This window comes from Dama dama, chromosome 33, assembly GCF_033118175.1.
Source record: "Dama dama isolate Ldn47 chromosome 33, ASM3311817v1, whole genome shotgun sequence".
Taxonomy (NCBI): domain Eukaryota; kingdom Metazoa; phylum Chordata; class Mammalia; order Artiodactyla; family Cervidae; genus Dama; species Dama dama.
In genome coordinates this window covers 70,181,744-70,201,748 of record NC_083713.1, presented here as the reverse complement: position 1 = coordinate 70,201,748, position 20,005 = coordinate 70,181,744, and the positions used below count along the sequence as shown (strand labels likewise).

General features: G+C 46.9%; 1 protein-coding gene across 1 annotated transcript in view; it reads left to right on the top strand.

The window, feature by feature from the left end:
• Nucleotides 1-2,816: 2,816 nt before the first annotated feature.
• Nucleotides 2,817-20,005, top strand: part of CCDC93 (coiled-coil domain containing 93) — a 106,653-nt gene continuing 89,464 nt past the window's right edge. The window contains exons 1-4 of the mRNA XM_061135466.1: nt 2,817-3,009; nt 7,101-7,214; nt 9,164-9,258; nt 16,195-16,306. Of these exons, the coding sequence (XP_060991449.1) occupies nt 2,968-3,009; nt 7,101-7,214; nt 9,164-9,258; nt 16,195-16,306 (363 nt within the window). The 5' untranslated portion in view covers nt 2,817-2,967. The remainder of the gene's footprint in view (nt 3,010-7,100; nt 7,215-9,163; nt 9,259-16,194; nt 16,307-20,005) is intronic.

The following is a 20,005-nucleotide window of genomic DNA, read 5'->3' as shown; positions in this document are numbered from 1 at the left end:
CTACTGTCTTGGCTGACATGCTGAATCTTTGGAAAAAAGGTGGGGGCGGGGGCACACTGCCACCCTGATTCTGCTACTGTTCGTCTACACAGACAGTAAAACCGTATGGTTTCTTACTGGGAAAGATAGCTGCTCATGTTTATTTAAAGCATGACAAAGGCATTTACAACAGGAAACTCCTGTGTGGCCTACCTGATTCCTGTTATTCTTCAGGCCCTGTTCCCCAGGCTGCTTTAAATATAGCTTTCTGCTGTGGGAGTTAGTGCTATATGTCCCTTGGCATCAGTACCTGCCTGGTCATTCAACAGTGGCTACAAATTATCTACCTTTAGTCCCCCTCATCCTATGCCATCTCAGGGAAGGACAGTTTTAAGCCTACAAAAATAACTCACATGCTAGTAAAGTAATGCTCAAAATTCTCCAAGCCAGGCTTCAACAGTACGTGAACCGCGAAGTTCCAGATGTTCAAGCTGGTTTTAGAAAAGGCAGAGGAATCAGAAATCAAATTGCCAACATCCTCTGGAGCATCAAAAAAGCAAGAGAGTTCCAGAAAAACATCTATTTCTGCTTTATTGACTATGCCAAAACCTTTGACTGTGCGGATCACCACAAACTGTGGATAATTCTTAAAGAGATGGGAATACCAGACTACCTGCCCTGCCTCTTGAGAAATCTGTATGCAGGTCAGGAAGCAACAGTTAGAACTGGACATAGAACAACAGACTGGTTCCAAATAGGAAAAGGAGTACATCAAGGCTGTATATAGTCACCCTGCTTATTTAACTTATATGCAGAATACATCATGAGAAACGTTGGGCTGGATGAAGCACAAGCTGGAATCAAGATTGCTGGGAGAAATATCAATAACCTCAGATATGCAGATGACACCACCCTTATGGCAGAAAGTGAAGAACTAAACAGCTTCTTGGTGAGAGTGAAAGAGGAGGGTGGAAAAGTTGGCTTAAAACTCAACATTCAGAAACTAAGATCATGGCATCCAGTCCCATCACTTCATGGCAAATAGATGGGGAAACAATGGACACAGTGACAGACTTTATTTTTGGGGGCTCCAAAATCATTGCAGATGGTGACTGCAGCCATGAAATTAAAAGATGCTTGCTCCTTGGAAGAAAAGTTATAACCAACCTAGACAGCATATTAAAAAGCAGAGACATTACTTTGCCAAAAAAGGTCCATCTAGTCAAGGCTATGGTTTTTCCAGTAGTCATGTATGGATGTGAGAGTTGGACCATAAAGAAAGCTGAGCACCAAAGAACTGATGCTTTTGAACTGTGGTGTTGGAGAAGACCCTTGGGAGTCCCTTGGACTGCAAGGAGGTCCAACCAGTCCATCCTAAAGGAGATCAGTCCTGGGTGTTCACTGGAAGGACTGATGCTGGAGCTGAAACTCCAATCCTTTGGCCACCTGATGCGAAGAACTGGCTCATTGGAAAACACCCTGATGCTGGGAAAGATTGAAAATAAGTGGAGAAGGGGACGAAAGAGGATGAGATGGTTGGATGGCATCACCGACTCAACGGACATGAGTTTGAGTAACCTCCGGGAGTTGGTGATGGACAGGGAGGCCTGGCGTGCTGCAGTCTATGGGGTCGCAAGGAGTCGGACATGACTGAACAACCGAACTGAACTGAAAAAGTTATGAGAGTGGGCATCTTAGACATTGTTTTCCTGGCTTCACAGTGGATAAGAGTAAACTGCCATACAACACAGGCCAAGACTGGCCTCATACCATAATTTGCGTATTCAAATTTCTCAACTTACTGCTAAATATCGTTATCAATATTTACTAAGTATTATTTTAAAAGGAAATGGTCGTTCATACGATGCTTCCAACCTCTTGTAAACTCTGGTTCCAGAGAAATCTCTCCTCTGTCAAGAAAACGCCCGGGAGGAGTGCAAAAGTCACAGAGAATTTCTTCAAGGCAAACATTGAGTACCTGATTTTTAAGATGCTAGGGATGCAGAGAGGAACACATACACACACAACCTCTTGGAGTTCAAGGGACTCACAACCTCACACTCCTCACTCGGCCCCTCCCACCCAACGCACTCACAGAGGAAACTTTTCTACAGGAAAAGTTTTCACATGTCACCTCTTTCTTCATCCCTTAAAGAAGAAAAAATAATAATTATTATAGAGCCGGTGCCCAAGGCTTGTGGCTAGGTACATAACTCCTTTATATAAATGCCATTCTCTGGGACAGACAAGGTGTGCTTCAGGTAAATGGTGTAACTAAAATGACATCACTACAGGAGTCGCATCCTCAGAGATGGCTTTCCTCTCAGGAAGAACAAGAAACGGAGGGTAGTTCGGGTGAGTGAACACGACGCACTCACTGCGTGGAGGGACGGAGGGAATCCTTTTTGGGGGACTCGGTTCCCTGGTCCGTATATCAAGAAGTTTGCCCAAGTGCGTGTAACTCAGGGGACACCCCGATTCTGAACTAGAACCAGCCCGGGTCTGAATCGCCAAGTTGATCATTGCTCAAACCTTGATCCGGGAGCAACCGGGCTTCCGAAGTCCGGCTCGCGGAGAGGACCAAACCCACTTGGGGCATCCGATGCCCGTGCGAAGCAGAGAGGGGAGGCAGGATGCAAACCTTCCCCAAGATTGAGGAATGCTCCTTTTATAAAGCACCTCTGAGGAACACGCAGAGCCGGGGCGCGAAGCTACGCGGAACGAGGACCGCGCCAGGCGCGCTGAACCGCACCTCTTCGCCGGCGTGGGTCCCGGCCTCGCCCGGGGCTGCCCTCGCGCAGGCGCAGTCGCGCAGCGCTCTCGCCCCAGCGCGCATGCTCCGCCGAGCCGCTGCGCTCCAGGCTCCCGGCGGCGGCGGAGGAAGTTTCCGCTCTGCTCTCCACCCCGGTAGCAGCTTCGGGGCCGGGGACAGCTTCCTCCGGACGCTCCGCGGGCTTCGCTGCCGCCCCACGGCGGTCCGACGGGATCATGGGGTTGTCAAAGGGGCCGGAAGGCCAGGGTCTCCCGGAGGTAAGGAACCCCTCCTCCCTCCCTGACACGTCCGGCTTTCCGAGCGAGGGCCGAGCCTGCGGCGTCTCAGGCACGGGGGGACCCGGCAGTGTTTAGGGCTCGCCGCCTCCTTTCTCAGGTGTGTCCGCCTCCCCAAGCACCCGCCCTGTCCGCTGGGGGCCGAGCTAGTTCCCCAGTGTGGACATGGGCGGAGACCAACTTCAAACGGTGCCGGGTCTCCTGGGACGGAGGGAGCCTTGGGGCCAGTGCCTGCCCCGACGCTGCCCCAGGCGCCCTGGGGCCCGGGGTCCCACCTCTCTGGCTCCCTCCGGCAGTCTTCCCCCGACCCCCGGCGCCGCTCGGCTCGCCCCGAGGACCGAGGCTCCTGCGCCCAGTAGTCACGAGACGCGCGCTGGGACGGTCCAGGCTCGGGTTGTGCAAGGGGCGGTGACCTTGTGGCGCCTACCGCCGCCTCCCCGGGCCCACGGGGTCCTGGCGGCCGGCGCCCGCCGCCGTGGTGTCGGGTGGGGGGATTGCCTCCCTGCGTTTGTCCCCACATCGGGCCAGGCTGGCTGGAGGAAGTTTGGGACCCGGGCGCGCTCCAGGTCGTGTCCGGCCGGGTCAGCGCACCGCGGTGTCCGCGGTGGAGACGCGCTCTCCTTCCGTGCGGAGTGGCCGGGCGGAAACGTCGCTGCTTCTCCAGAAGGTAGAGCGCGTGCCTCTCCTTCCAGAGGTGTTTGTTATTAAGTACTCAGTCGATCCCGAGGGACAGGGTGATCAGCGGTTTCTGGATTTATACACACATTACCTGGGAGGAGAGGAAAAGTGCATTTCCTTGTGGCTGCAAAGATCACTTAGCTAGACGGTTTGCATCAGTGCTCTGTTCCAGTTGATTTACTCAACAGCTAGTCTAGTTTTCCAGATTCTTGAAAGAAATGGAGTCCATACTGCGCCTCTGTCCCCTTCCTAAGGTTCTGAAGCAGGTGTTTGTCAGACGGACTGATTCCTTGATATGGTGCGTGGTCCCTTCACACTTAACTGCCTGGGGCCAGTCTTGCTTGTTTGCCTTACTCCCCAAATGCTTAGTTCTTAAATCCCACTAGTACCATTTATTGAGGGATCACTGTTCTGTGCATAAAAGCTGGAGATGTACTGATTGCAGAACAGACTTAATCTGTCAGTGTTTGTTCCCAGAATGCAAATCCATTTCATCATCTTCAGAAAACCTAGCAAGTGTAGTGTCAGAACCCTTCTGTTAGGTAACACTTGACATGCAAGTTGCTTTGATGGACCAGGGTTTGTGAAGACTAGAATCTGTTCTGTGATTTGATTTGATATTTCTTTTTTGCCTTTTTAAGTTCTAGGCTCTCATCAGGTTTTTTGCCTGGCACTTTGCTGTGGACTCTGTCTGGTCTCCCAGGTTCTAACTTAAATCCCTTCAGTTCTTTGCCCCAGTGTACCACCAGTAGGGTCTTTCTAGAAAAAAAAACAACTTGCACCTTCTCTGTCCTTTGTTTAACCCTTCACTGTCAGGAGACTGGGTCTAATCTGTCGCTTTTCCGAGTTCCTGACAATTAAGAGGCAAACAGGATTCACTTAGTTCAAAGACTAGTATGTATGAATATGAATAGTATGTGTCATTAAGCTGTCACTAGTCTGGTTATTTCATTAAATGTAGTTTTGTAAAAGCTTTTTTGTATGTGAAGGAAAGAAAGATAGCTAGATGTGGCCCTGCCTTCCAGCTTACATGAACTATGGTCCAAGACAACTGACAGTTTAGTGTTCCTAGTTTAAGAGCTCACAGCATTCCTTTTTATTAGAATTTTAGTTTTAAGAGTTGGGTGTATTACCCAGCCTGGTGATGTTTTATGGCTTCAAGCTAGAGTATTCTTTCATTCACTGCATATTAGCTAGTGACCCTTTTGCATTTTGTTTTAATGCTAACCTATGAAGTGGATTTGGTGTCTTAACATTCCCCATTCATTGTCTTGTGCAAGAAAATTACTTCACAGGGTACATTGCAGAAGTACACTTCTCCATTCCGGGGGTGGGTGGATGGGAAGCGTGGGCCGTGCACTCGTCAAGGTGTGGGCAGTGGGTGCCCACTAGGTACAAGGTGCGGCAGGGAGGACCCTCCTGGGTTGTCCTGATCTATTGTCCTCTTCTTGGAAGGGTCTTCATGATAACATGGTTGAACAAATGAAGGATTCCTTTTTTTACATCCCAGGAGTTTTAAGAAAATACTTATATTATCCCATTTTCCTTTTCTGTTCTATTTTTGTGAACCATAGCTGTTCTTTATTTTCTCTTATTTGAATCTCTCGACTTGTAGATGGTTCTCAACCATCACAGACCTTTTGCAAGGAAGAGAAGGTGTGAATAATTAATATTTTTGCATGTCTCCTAGGAATTAGTGAATGCTAACCTTCAGAATCTTTCCTAGCCTGGACCAGGGTCATTTGAGAGGGAAGTGAAATGAGCAGTGTCACAAGGCTTTCCCCTCCATCACTGCCTGTTGCAGGAGATAAACAGTCTCTTTAATAATTCCATGTTCAATGATGTGTTAACATGTGTGCTCCTCCTGAAAGTTTGTACTTTAAAATAAACTTGACTTTCCATTATCAGTGTCATGATTGTGAAAGCATGTTGTTAATCCGTGACTGGCTTAGGTCATGGAGCTTGTGTGATTGATGGTTAAGCATGTCATTCCATATTTAATAAGTGTGTCCTTGGAGCCTAACGCTGTTCAGAACAGAGAGATAAACGAATAGATGGACTATATGCCACCCCCCACCCAACCAGCTAACAGTCTATTTGGAAAGACAGGCATGCCACTCAGAAGAAGTTGGTAATTGTATGAATAACAGACTATAAATAAAATAGAGATGCAAAGGAATGACCATTTTAAGCTGCAGAGATGACATTGAATGGGAGCTGGAGTTTGAAGGTGGTGTCTGGGCGGTTGGAGAATATCAGGAGAGCAGTGAAGGGATGGCCACCGCTGTGTCTGGATTGTTTTGGTGGGAGGTAAAGGATGGAGCTGAAAAGATAGGTTGCAACCCAAGATCTGAATGCAAAACCAAGACATTTGGAACTTAGCTGGTAGTCAATGAGTGATGCCTTAATGATGAGGGCTGGGTGCTCAACTAAAGAGGGGTTTTGAGAAAGCTGTGATTTAGGAAGGAATGAGCAGGATAGGCTAATAGGGAAGAAAGATTGAGAGGCAGTTGCCATTGTCCTGGCATGACATGCAAATGGAAGATAGGATAAATGTGAGTTGCATAATTAAGGAAGATTTAGCAGGCATTTTTAGCTAAAGGGAATAGTCAGAGGTGGATATGAGGCTATGAACCAGGATATCTTGACATTGTTTTCTATAGAGAGGCAGTTGTTTATTTTCTGCAATAATGGAAGACAGGAAAGGCACAGTTCAGTAAAGTGTATGGAGGCAAAAGTACTAGTCTAATTAGATGTATTGAACTTGGAGTTAACAGCCTGGAGTGAAGGTAGGATAGAAATAAAGAATGTTTAAATCAAATCCCTATTTAAATGTATCAAGTAAATACTATTTTTAAGGCAGCCCTGTTACATGGTAGTAATCACCCTGTAATATGTCTTGTGTTGAAAGCCTTCCTTGTATTTGCTATAGAGATCAAAGAGCAGAGGGAGCCACATGATTGAATTCTTTGTTCTTGCCCCTCTTGTTGGTAACTTCTAGAACCAAGATGAGTGTAAAGTTCAAACAAAACCAACCACGTGTTCCATCTGAAAGGAGTTTGTAATGCAGTTGAGAAGCTGCTATATAAGTCACGTGTTAGAGAACGGGGTGGTAAGTGTGCTGAAGTCTTCCTTTCCCTGGATTCCTTCAGCACCTGCTGAACCTGATAGACCCGTGCATGTCTTCTCCCCCATCTGTGATGGTTAACCGCTTGTTGAGCAGGAACCTTGTTCTCTGTGACTCTGGCAGCGCTGTGTCCGCCAGGCTACTGCATGAACACAGTGATAGCTGCCAGTATCATATGCTCCCTGGCAGTAAGTCCGTGCTGTCAGGGAATATACCTTGTGTTCCTTTATTCAAGGTAGCTTTTACCAGCCTTTTGCTTTCGTTTTAGGTAGAAACAAGAGAAGATGAAGAGCAGAATGTCAAGTTGACTGAAATTCTGGAGCTCTTGGTTGCAGCTGGGTATTTCAGGGCAAGAATTAAGGGCTTATCACCTTTTGACAAGGTAAGAGGAAATCTTTCTAACCATTAGGGTATTCTTTGTCAGGATGTCATGGTTTACCATGGAAAGGAAGAAGAGATTGTATTTTTCTTTCTATATATCCATGTTGCATTTCTCCAGGATTCAGATTCACTATGGAAGTGTTTGTTTCCTATTAAAAGAAAATACTCATGTATCAGTAAAATACACCTTCAAGTCCTTTTGTGCACGAAGATTTGAGAAATACAAATAAGCAAAATAAATAGTTTCTCCTTTCAAGGAGCTTAAAGTTTGGGTGGGAAGATAAAGCTTGTAAGATAAAGTAATTTGAGTTAATAGGGAGCTATCCCAGGTTGATAAAGCTGATAAAGAGTCTGCCTACAATGCGGGAGACCTGGGTTCAATCCCTGGGTTGGGAATATCCCCTGGAGAAGGGAATGGCTACCCACTCCAGTATTCTGGCCTGGAGAATTCCATGGACTGTACAGTCCATGGGGTCACCAAGAGTTGGACACAGCTGAGCAACTTTCACTTTCACTTTCATCCCAAGTTGGGATGCTCACAGATAGTGAGTTGCCAGGTGTTCTCTGGGCTCTGAATGCTAGGTTTGGAGAAGGAAGAAGTCGCTGTTGTATAAAGTCATTTAATTCGGCAGAACCTTGAACAGTTCTTACACATGAGGAATAGAAGTAGGGTTGAGAGCACAAGGATAAGAACAAAGACCTTGTACTCAAAGAGCCTGACTTCTGCAGGGTAGAGAAGACAGACAGTAAGCCAGTGCACATGGAATAAATGGCACGATTCATTAAGTGCCTCAATGACTGTGCACAGAAGTGAGGCATCCAGATCAACCGGGACATGCCGGGTAAGCTTCCTGGTAGAAGGAAGCATTGAGTTCCGCAGTGGGCCAAAGCCCTGTCTCCACGTAAAAGGCTCTTTCGTAATACAGATGTGTAGGTCTCAGCCTTTGAAATTCTGGTTTGTTAGGTGTGGGCTGGGACTGGAATCTGTATTTTATTAGGCATCTCGCATGAGTCTACAGTATAGCCAGGGATAAGATTCATTGTTGATCTTTTCTGAGATCAAGCAGTGTCTATGAAGGTTTTGTTTCAAAGGGATTTTTAGCCTTTGTCTCATTTGCATCTGAGAGAAGTCCCATGGCAAAATAAGAGTACAGATTCTCATCTCCTTTAGGCAGAAGAAAAAAATGGGATGTATGAAAATTAAGTAACAAGCCACAGAATGTCCCCCCTGCTACCCACATATCTGGTCCATAAAACTCGTAATTCCTCTGCCGTCTTGCACTTGACTGTAACTGGATTAAGGCTTCTCTCAGCTGAGAGTTAATGTCCGTCCCCGTTGGTATAAAGAGAATCTATGCATCACACATCCATTTAGTCTTAGAAGGCAGCTTCTCAGTCCCCTGGCCACATGTTTCAAGTGCTCAGTAACCATGTGTGGCTGGCAGCACCACACTCAACAGTGTGAATCCAGACTGTTCCTGTCCTGGCAGAAAGCTTTATCCAGCAGTGCTGTTTAGATGGGAGAAGGCAATGGCAGCCCACTCCAGTGCTCTTGCCTGGAAAATCCCATGGAAGGAGGAGCCTGGTAGGCTGCAGTCCATGGGGTCGCTAAGAGTCAGACACGACTGAGCGACTTCACTTTCACTTTTCACTTTCACGCATTGGAGACGGAAATGGCAACCCACTCCAGTGTTCTTGCCTGGAGAATCTCAGGGACGGGGGAGCCTGGTGGGCTGCCGTCTGTGGGGTTGCACAGAGTCAGACATGACTGAAGCGACTTAGCAGCAGCTGTTTAGATGAGTTGCAGTGGATGGAGCCAGGACACATATTGTCTCTCTCTGAGGATACACAATTTTGTATATAAAAACTGTTTTTATTTTTTCTGCCTTACACTTCTTCCCTTCTTCCCAAACTAGGAAGAGAAAATAGGTATTTTTTTATGTCTTGCAGGTGGTGGGAGGAATGACCTGGTGCATCACCACTTGCAACTTTGACGTGGATGTTGATTTACTCTTTCAGGAGAACTCTACAATAGGTCAGAAAATGTAAGTTATTGGGCTTTCCATGGATGAGCCTGAACAGTGAGAAAGGAGATAAATCTTGAGCATTTGCTGTGTGCCAAAGGTTGTGTTAGATGCTTCACTCATGGACTAAAAGAAGCCAAGGTCACACAGCTAACACATGAGAGTCATCTAATATTATTATAATGTTAATAGGCTATTTCTGGCATTTTTTGTTGATCAAAATTTCTGTTGATTGCTTGAGTATCTCCTTCCAAAGGCATTGAATTTGGATGGAAGTTGGATAGTTGAAGGGAGGGGAATCTTTCCCTCCCTGTTGCTTCTGCATAAGGCAGAGCCTCACTTTGCCTGTGTCCTTGCCAAAGACATCCTGGAAGGGTGCCCTGGCTGATCTTCTGTAGCTCACCAGGGACTTGGTGATTTCATGAGATCATTGGGATCCCAATTTTGCCCAGCCCTGCCAGTGGGCAGCTGTGTGAACTTGGGCAAGCCTTCCTTTATGTATAGAAAGAGGGTTTGTGATCTCAGATCTATAGGATTCTGTGATTTACTTACTCATTTTTCTGAAGCCTTGTCCTCCCCTAAATGGACTAAAGATGGTTTATGATGCATGAGAGAGCAGTAATAGTGGAAAAGTGAAGCAGAGCAAAAGGGGTAAAAAAGGGAAGGAAAGGCAGAGTTGTGGGTAAGGAACACAACTGTGAGGAGCCAAAAGGCCCTGTTTTCCTAAAGATGGGACATAGATTTGGCTGAAAAGAAGGATAAAACACGAAAAGAAGAAAACATAAATTATCCAATTTATACTTTCCATATAGTAGAAGAAAAACAAGTCCCTGGGAATCACCAGAACCCTTAACACTAAGACCAGAAGGCATCCTTGGCTCCCTGTTAAGGAGTTGATGCTGTTTGACAGTAATGCCGTCATCAGTGCCCGGCCATGAATACGGGCTCTGCCTCCTGACACCTGTGTGCGGGGCTGTGCCGTCATGTCTAGCCACCCACAGAGAAACATTCACCTGGGCGGGTGCAATGGAGTCCAGGTGTGTGGCTCTACTCCCAGTGATCCAGTTCACGCCAGCAGGGGAGTGTAGTCCTGTTCTTTTATTAAGGTGTTACATTCGTGAAGGTACAAGAAACATTTAGATACTACCAAAGGGAGCAAAACATGCAGCTGATGTCTCTCCCCTTTACCATTTTACACCCTAGTTTTATTCCCTGGAGAGAGTCATCTTTGACTGTCCAGGTTTTAGATTCTTCATCGTGGTCACTAATATGTCTCCACCTTTGTATACACTGTTTCATTCAAATCCAAAGAGAGGAGGAAGTTGGCTCACCTGTACCACTCACTACATCCCCTTTGTCTTCCAACTTCCACTCTTTTAATTTTTATCTTTTCTATAATTGCTTGCATAATTTTGCTCTACTTAAGCTTTTATTTCTTGACCCATTAGTATAAAGTAGTTTCTCCTGTTTATAGTCTGTTCTATAGTAGCAGTTAAGTTGTCCATGCTTTATCTACAGGTAGATTCTAAAAGTAAATCTATAAACAGTATTTGCAGTAAGGACTAAGACTTGTGATGAGGTCAGAAAAAGAACAGTAATTTTCTGGACCATAATGGTGCTGTTTAAAGGAGAATATTTGAAGTGTTACAATCAAAAGCAATCTCTTCATTTATTCATTGACTCAGCAAATTCATAATGTTCTGGATGCATTAATGAAAAATGCACTACCCTCATGGAGCTTAGAGTCTATTGGAGGAGACAGACAAAAACTAATCTAATAAATAAGTACAGTATGTGTATACATATGTGCTATGAAAAAAAACTAAACTCAGGAAAGGGTATGAGGAGAGACGTAGGGTGGCAGGCAGCTGTGGTTTAAGTCTGTAAGCTTCACTGAGAAAGTGATGCTGGAGTTAAGACTTGAGGGATGAGGGTTCCAGGCAGAGGGGACTGCCAGTGTGAAGGCCCTCGCAGAAGCGGGCCTAGAGTGTAGTGTGGAGGGGGCTGGGGCCGTGGGGAGGGGGCAGCAGCAGACGGAAGTGCAGAGAGGTCGTGGGACAGACCAGGTAGCGCCTTGTAGGTCAGGTTAAGGACTTGGGGTTTACTCTGCGTCAGGTGGGAAATCCATGGAGGCGGGTGTTGAGCAGGGGAAGAAGACAGTGTGTTCTGTGTTTAAGAAGGAACCCTCGTCTGAATACTGAATTAAAGGAGTGAAGGTGCAATCAGGGAGATTGTTTAGCGTGTTACAATAATCCTCCCCTGGACCAGTAGTGGTGGCATTCTGGATCTGTTTGAAAGGTAGAACCAGCAGGATCTCATGGCATATTGGATTTAGAGTGTGAGTGAGAGGAGCGTGGAGGATGACTGTGAAGTATTTGGCTCGAGGGAGCGGAGGTGGTCTCTGCAAGTCATTGAGAATCAAGCACTCTGCATTTTGCTTCATGTTTACAAAGCTTTTTTTCCCCTTTGCATTTCTGATTGCCTTTTTTTCTTGTTGACAAAGAGGCATGTATTTCACCTATAGCTGAGATCAGCCAGCTTCTTAATCAGTCTGTTGACTAACATGAATTCTCTGCCTTCTCAAGTACACTCTTAGTTGAAGCCTCTTTCTGTTCCAGTTTGAGCTGATTGCCTCTTACACATGTGGCACCTCTGCTGTTCTGGGATTTCTTTCTTTTGCATTCTTTGTGGGCTAGGATTCTCAATCTGTATTTCTGAAATCTAAGAAACAGTGAAAATGTTGGTGGGTTTTTTTTTCTTTCTTTCAAGTGTGGATATAAAACTTTAATTGGAAGTAAAACATGATGACTGACTTAAGGTTATTTATGGTCTTTATTGATCCCACTTATGTGAATATTCATAAGTTTTACTACAGAAATACTCATTTCTCTGATGATAGCGTGCTGCTGTGGATTTCAGTGGGCCTTACATAATACATAGTATATACCCCTTAATCTACTAAGGTGCAACATCTAAAGAATTGTGAGTTCTGAAGTACATCTGCCCCCACAGGGTTTGGTTAAGGAGTTAAGGGTGTATTATTTTTCCTGGTAAGTACTTGATGTGAAAGCAAAGCTGGGGACAGAGTTTACTTGTAAAGACCCAGTAGACTCCTAGCAGATTCATCAGGCAGTTGAGTCTTTATTATCTGTAGGAGAAATGTCATAGCCACAGGGCACTGAATTATCCAAAAATCTTTTCTGTTTGGTTTTAGGATGTGTTCTGTGTTTGGGGTCCTCCCACGAAGTTTCTGGTTTGGTTCAGTTCAGTTCAGTCACTCAGTTGTGTCCGACTCTTTGTGACCCCATGGACTGCAGCATGCCACCCCTCTCTGTTCATCACCAACTCCCAGAGTTTGCTCAAACTCATGTCCATTGAGCCTGTGTTCTGTGTTTGGGGACCTCCCACGAAGTTTCTGGTTTGGTACCGCTCAGACTAATATTGCCGTGTGCTTGCAGGGCCTCTGTGCATCTCAGCTGATGCGAGGGGGCAGCGCCGTCTCTTAAGGTACACACTTGCCTCATAGGGCGTGCTTATCTTCCATTCGTGCTCCATTGGGGCACAGATGGGCCTCACTTGTGGATCGGCCTCCACTGGGTCTCATGCTCTTTCTTGATCCTTCTTTCATATGGGTTCCCTGAGCTTGCCCTCTGCATCCCCAGTTTGTCCTAAAGTCCTATCACCACAGAGTGCTATGTTCCAAGGTCCATAAATAAGATTTTAGGCTTATAACCGAGTTCATTTCTACAACACACATCAACACACATTTATTGGGCACCTGTGTACAGAGCCTGTGCACTTTATTATTTAACCTTCATAGCAACCCTTGAATAGGCAGGACAGACATTATCCCTCATTTTATGATGGTAGTGTTGGACCAGAGGGACTGGGTAGCTCGCCAAAAGTACCAGAGTGGGTGATGGAGCTTGGAATTTAGACCCTGGTTTAACGCACTCTCTTCCAAACTGTTTGCAGTGGAGGAGGAAACAGTGCATTGAACACTTAGAAAACTAAAGGAACCAAACTTACCTCCAGTGATGAAAAGTGTGTGTGTTAAAAGCATACACTGGGAAACCTGTCTGGTGACCTCTGCAATTGTCATTTTCCCTGGTTTTCAGAAAGTCAGAGGATCCACTCTGAGCTCCAGGGAAAAGCCCAATGGAGACTGGTAGGTTTCTGCAGGAAGTCTTCCTGACTTTTGTCCCCAGGCCGGCCTGTTTCTCCTGCATCCCCACCCCTTTGCAGTAACAGTGCCTTCCGCTTCTACACTCTGCTGACGCTGCACGCTTGGTCATCATTCCTGGGAGGCAGGTTTAACAGGGTTGTAAACCGCAAGATGACCCTGGGCATCCTTCCCTCAGGGCCTTTATGAACTGGGAGAGTCGGCCATCTCTGAGGAGTCGCCAGGGAGAACCTTGCCTGAAGGTGGAAGGTTGGCTGGATGATGTTGGTGCCCCAGCCTCTGATTTTTAAGCTTGTGAATGGTTCTATGCTGTCAGTAACCCTCCCTGCATAGAGCCACAAATCTGTAGTCACTAGAGGGAGCTCTCCTCCTGCCAAACCAAAACGTGACTTGGCTAGGTGGTTCCGGAGTGAGTGAATTCTTAGGCCTGCCTGAACAAGGACTGGAAGCCGGAGTGTGACCATCTTCACTTGCTAAGCTTGGAATCTGGGGAGCAGAGCCAATTAAGCACCCATTTCTCCCTCTCACAAATTTCAGAGAAATTAAGGAACAAGACATGGGAGTCTTACGGACATTAAATTAAAAAGTAAAACTTATCATAGAGAGAGCTTTAGATAATGTTGCCAAATGGGTGTGTCAGTCTTTTCTACCAAACTGTCCCATTCGGACCCCAGGAGGAGCTGGGCAACCACAGGCTTCCCTACTGGGACAGAGAAGATACTTGTGTCCTGAGGACGGGCTACTCAGAAAGGAGGGCCCACAGGGGTTCTGCGAGTCAGATGACACTTTGCTTCCACGCCTCAGGCCTTTTGGATGAATCACACCCCACTTCTGTTTGCAGTGAACACGTCCTCCCGCATCCTCCCCTCCTAGAAGGTGGGTGTCCTGCCTTCTGTGAGTGTGTGCAGTAAGGGAGCAGACTTCTCCTCTCCACATGTTTTTCTCTTAACATATTGGACTTGATGTTGCGATTATGACTGTTTCCACTCAGCAGTTTGAAGCTTGGTCCCGCCTTGTGAAGCTGCTGTAGATATAAACATGGTTGTGTAGTGTGTTCTCTGGGGAGCCTTCTCTGGGAGGCATTTGGCTTCTGTTCCAAGGTTACTTATTTCCTACCAAGAGCGAGGGCATGAAACATGATAAGGGAAACTTAAGTTAGATATTTTCTCATATCCAGGCCTGAGTTAGGTGTTGGTCTTATGGGTGTCTGTCTCCTGGAAAGAGTTGTGGAGCTGCAGAAAGACAAAAGTGTACAAGTTTTTTTTGCACAAGAGATACCTTTTCAGTAGATAGATCCAAAACTTGCTGTATTTGAAGCCTCTAGTGAGAACCTGCTGACCTTGTAACCATTGCCTTTATCTGTTAAAAAATAGTCTGATACTTTTAGATGAGGTCACTCTGGCTGGAATTTTTTAATGTCTTAGATGGGGATATAACACAAACTGTCCATGTAGGCTGAGCCAGGAGCCCCCATTTCTCCATATGACCCCACAAGGCCACAGCTTGGACTATTTCTCGGAGTTCCTAGGCTATGCACCATGACTTTGAGGGTTAGCAAGCCCACTGAAAACCTCTGTTCTCTCTCCTCTTGAATCTGATCCAACTAAGATATAAGAAATAGAAACCAGACAATCGGAGATCAAATAGCAACTGATCACAGATTTAAATCTGTGGTGAAACGAACTTGCACACAGGTCCTTCTTTCACTCCTGCCATAAAACTGCCCCACCCGGGCCAGGGCTCAGCTGGGCATCCAGTGGTGGTGGGTGCTCACCTCCTGACTGAGGTCAGTTATGCTCTGGGCCTCAGAGAGCCTGCCTCCTGCTCTCCTCCAGCCACCTCAGGGGAGGACCAGGCAAGGTGGAGGAGAGAGATCATGTCCCTTGTGAGAAGCTGAAAACTCCTCTTCTCTGGAGAAAGAGTGGTTCCTCCAAATCTAGGATTAATTTTAGAGTAGCAAAATTAAAGGCTATTGTTTATTTCAACAATATTTCTTAACAGAGTGGAAAGTTCAGTTTTTGGGTTTTTTTTCCCACACAAGCCTGAGACTTCATGTTTTGTCTTAATATTCTGGGCGCCTGGCACAAAGTCTGGTAATTAATTTGTCGCATGGATGATTTTTCAACTTCCCTGCTGGCTCAGACAGTGAAGAATCCGCCTGCAATGCATGAGACCCAAGTTCGACCCCTGGGTTAGGAAGATCCCTTGGAGAAGTGAATGGCAACCCACTCCAGTATTCTTGTCTGGAGAATCCCATGGACAGAGGAGCCTGGTGGGCTACAGTGCATGGGGTCACGAAAGAGTCAGACACAACTGAGCAACTAAGCATGCGCGAATGATATTTAGAACATTTTAAAAAAATGTTTAACCTAGTGGTTTCCAGACTTTTGGGAAAAGAAAGACAACACAGTGAAATGTAGAACATGTAGCACTAATAACTTTTTATTTTACCGTGTAAGGATGTTTAAAAAAAAATAGCTACTACCTCAGACACCACCATAACTTCGTGAAGGAACAAAATATTTTCTTACAAAAAGTAGGACGAACATGATCTTGGAATTAAGGGTGAATGCAATTTTCCTCATGTGGCCTTACATGCACACAGGTCTAAATTGTGCTTATTTTTCTCACTTTGCTGTCGGCCAGGAGAAGTGTGGTCCTGGTCTGGGACTGGGAAGCCCCGGGTCCCTCTGGAGCGCGGCCTGGACGGTAGAGATGTCTGAAGAGTCATGTAGTGTGTTCTCACTCTTGGCTTCTTGTTTTCCTCCGAGCAGAGCTCTGTCAGAAAAAATTGTCTCCGTCCTGCCAAGAATGAAATGTCCACACCAGCTGGAGCCCCACCAGATCCAGGGGATGGACTTTATTCACATATTTCCTGTTGTCCAGGTGAGCGCATCTGAGGGATTTCTTGTCCTCTGAGCGTTGGCATTCCTGTAACGGGTCTGGCTCCCGGGCTCTCGAGCCTGGATCCTGGATCTCATGGCCATGACGTGAATTTGATGGCCACAGAACGTGAGTGCACTCCCCAATGTTATCCTCAGAATGTTGCCAGTGTTCAGCCTGCCTTCATTCCACTCAGTCACCTGTTCTGATCTTTGAATGTTTCCCACAGGTAGCTTTTCCTTGCCCTTCTGGGAGGCCCCCGTGCTCTGGTTCCCTCTAGCCTCAATTTATTCTTTGCTTTTCTTTGCTCTTTATGTCCCAGCCCCTCTGGCTGTCTGTCCAGTCTCCTCCCACACACTATACCTCTCTCCGTCACAGGGCCTGTCTCTCAGCCTGGGAAGCGCTTCCCTTCTCTCCTCTCCTTCATCCTTCGGCTCTCGGTTCGCAGGTCTCCTCAAGAAAGCTCCCCGACCCGCAGATCTAGAGCAGGCTCTTTTGCTATATTCTCTTATCCAGCATATTCCCTACCTTCACAGGGATCTTCCTTGCCACGTTTGTGACCACGTGCACCAAAATGTCTGGTTGTTTATCCATCTCTCGTGGGCAGGTGTCAGGGCCATCCTGCTCAGCCCTGGGTCTCTGGCGCCTCATGGAATGTCTGGCACTTTGCAGGCGTTCAGTCCTTATTTGAGGACTGCATTTCTGACAGGAGACTTATCTCTACCCCGGCTTTTTTCTGAGGCCCCGTGATGAAGTGGCTCATGCCACCAGTCCCTGTATTCTGTGTGGTTTTTGTGTCTCAGCCTTCCCTTCGGGTACCACGGAGAGAGGAGGAGGGAAAGGACTCACTCTGTTGCCTGCTATGTGGACAGGGCTTAGCCTCGGATCCTAATAGAGTTCCTTGAAGCATCTGTTGTAATCCCAGTCTTACATTTGAGAAAAGTGTGACTCATTGAGGTTAATCAGTTTGCTTAAGGGCAGAGAACTAGTGAGTGGAGAGGCAGATTCCTCTAAATTTTTCCTTGTCTTTAAGCCTGAACTTTCCCCCTCCACCACCTTGCAGCCACCCAGAGGAAAGCCACACAGCCCCTGCTGGAGAAGTTCAGTGATTCTGTGAAGGTTATGTAGTGTAGCAGTTAAGAGCCTGGACTCTGGAGACATTCTGGGTTCACATCTTGACTCTGCCACTTTCCAGCTGTCTGATCTTGGGCAGATGTCTTAACTTCTTACCTGTTAAGTGGAAAATCATAATAGCACCTACCTGATGGAATGAAAGTTGAATAAGTTAATGTGGGTAAAGCATGTGGCTGAAGGGCTAGCACATTTCAGTAAGAGCTTTCTCTAAGTGTTATGTAGTTGTTTCTGTGGTAGTTACTCATGGGAATCTTCCCCTGAACTGATTTGTAAATGAAATTTGTACATTTGAGGCTAGTACTTTAACTCAGGATTTGACATGTATGTTCATTAGAGGATGGTACCCCCATCCTTTTGTGAAAATATGAAGTAGGAACCCTGTGGAAATTCTTACAGAAACCTCTAACGGTATCATATTGTGAAGTTGTTGGCTTTTCTGCCTCAACCTGGATCTCTTGTGACTAGACTTTACTCAACCGTGTGCTAGAACTTGGAGGACCAAATGATAGTCCACGTATGAGAAGGGGGTGAAGGTGATTTTCTACAGTCGGTTTGGGTATCCCGAGTATCTGATGGTCTGTGTTCCGAATGGAATGCCTGAGGGCTTCCTGTCTGGATGTGAGAGCCTCAGCTAATGGTTACCAGCCATCTTAATTTTGTGGACCTGCAAAATTTTAAAGCAAAAATGGAGGTTGATCTGTATTTTGGCAGGCAAGGACATTGTTAAAAGTAACAGTTATTTTGCTTTTTCTATCATTTCTTGAAAGAAAGGCCATTTAACCCTCACTTTGAGAATAAAGAACAGTCTTTCCCACTGAATACATTTAGCACTGTGAGAAACTCACCCCATGCCTGTGGTTTTGTTTCCTGTTTTGTTGGATACCAGTGAAAGAACAATTGTGGACCAGTCACTGGGACCCACTGAAGCGGCCTCTTGGGTGGGTCTGAGGTCCACCACCCTAGTTCTTGCCGTTTCGCACAACTGTGGTGACTCTGAATGCAGCGGGACGGTGGAACTGGCTTCAGGCTACTTAGTTCCAGGTCTCATGTTTTTCTCCTACAGGGGGCGTGTGAATCCTGTGAAGGTAGATATTTTTCTCGAAGGCTAGGGGCCTGCGGCAGAGCTTGGCTATCCTAGAGGCTCCCTTCTCAGCTCCTCAGGTTGGGAACTCTGAGACAGAGCCATGGTGTCTCTAAGGGAATCCTGTGAATCAGTGGGTTTTGCCTTCCTCATCAGAGCATGTTCTCCAGGATCCCGCCAAGTAATAACTCAGTGTAGATCTAATTAACAGAGGCAGATTTGAAAAGGCAACAACTATGAAAGGCCAGAAAGTGGATCTCCAGATGGGAAGGAAAGCAGAGTGAAGTTGAGCTGAGCAGTGAGTCAGCCTCCTGAGATGTCCAGGGTCCATGCTGGGGTGTGGGTGAGGGGCTGAGTAGCCCCAAATGTCATCTGATCCTCGGCCCCTGCACCCCTGGATTTTAGGCAGTGCCTGCGGTTACTATTTGGAGTTGGGGTGGAGTGGGGTGATAGAAACAGATGGAGGGTTCTAGCAACAAAAGAGTGCTCTTAGAGGTACTTGTGGCCACTGCTTTTGTGGGCAGCTGCTTCCTGGCATGTCCTTTTCTTGAGTTGCCCGCCGTTCTGAGCAGGAGCCCTGTGCTGCGTGCAGCTGTGCCCTCTGGGGCAGCACAACAACTGTATTGAAACTGCCCCTGAGATGCTGTAGCTCCCTGAAGGGGGCATGGCACCCCTCCACAAAGGTCTCCAGTGATAACAGGAATGCATGCAGAGCCAGGAGGGGAAGGAGAGGCTGTCTTTGTACTCTGCATGCTCACGCTCAGAGGGCCTGGGCCCACCACAGAGTGTGGGTGTGTGCAGGTGTGTGTTTCAGCTCCCTGGAGCTGTAGGTCAGCAGACGCGAAGAGCGGCTCCTTGCACATGTCAGCTCCGTGGATCTGGGAAACAATGCATGAAGCCCAGACGTGCCATGGCCTGGTGGTGGACCCTCCAGGTTGTGGCCAGCAGCTGCTGGCTGTGGATCACTGGACGGATTGATGTCATCTCCCTGAGCATCCAGTTCTGTGAAACGCGGTCAGTGCCATTACCTCACAGTGTTCCATGGATGCTGTGAGCGCTAAGCTACCCCTGAGGTCTGAGGCCTGTCCTTGGTACACCTGGTCTCAAATCTGAGTGTCCGAGGGATTCTTTCACCTATCAGACAAGGGTTCTGCTAGGTATTCTCACTGGATCTCTTTCCTTCCTGTGGTCTGTGGCACAAGAAGCACACGACGGAGAGAGTTCTGTTAAGGCCTGCCGTTAGACGCAGGAGGCTTCGGGAGCAGCTGTGTTTGTGTCGGGCTCCAGTATTTACAGAGCCATCTGGTGCTTCTGTTTCATGTGCTCCTGCAGTCGCTCTGTGAGGTGAAAAGAAATGATACTCTGCCCCCCACTTTAGCAGAGAAGGAAACTGAGGCCTGGGCACCTGGAGCAAGGCTCCAAGGTTCCTCTGAGGCTGTCGGCTCCAGTCCCCCTGACCTCAGCATCCAGATGACCAGTGGCTGTCT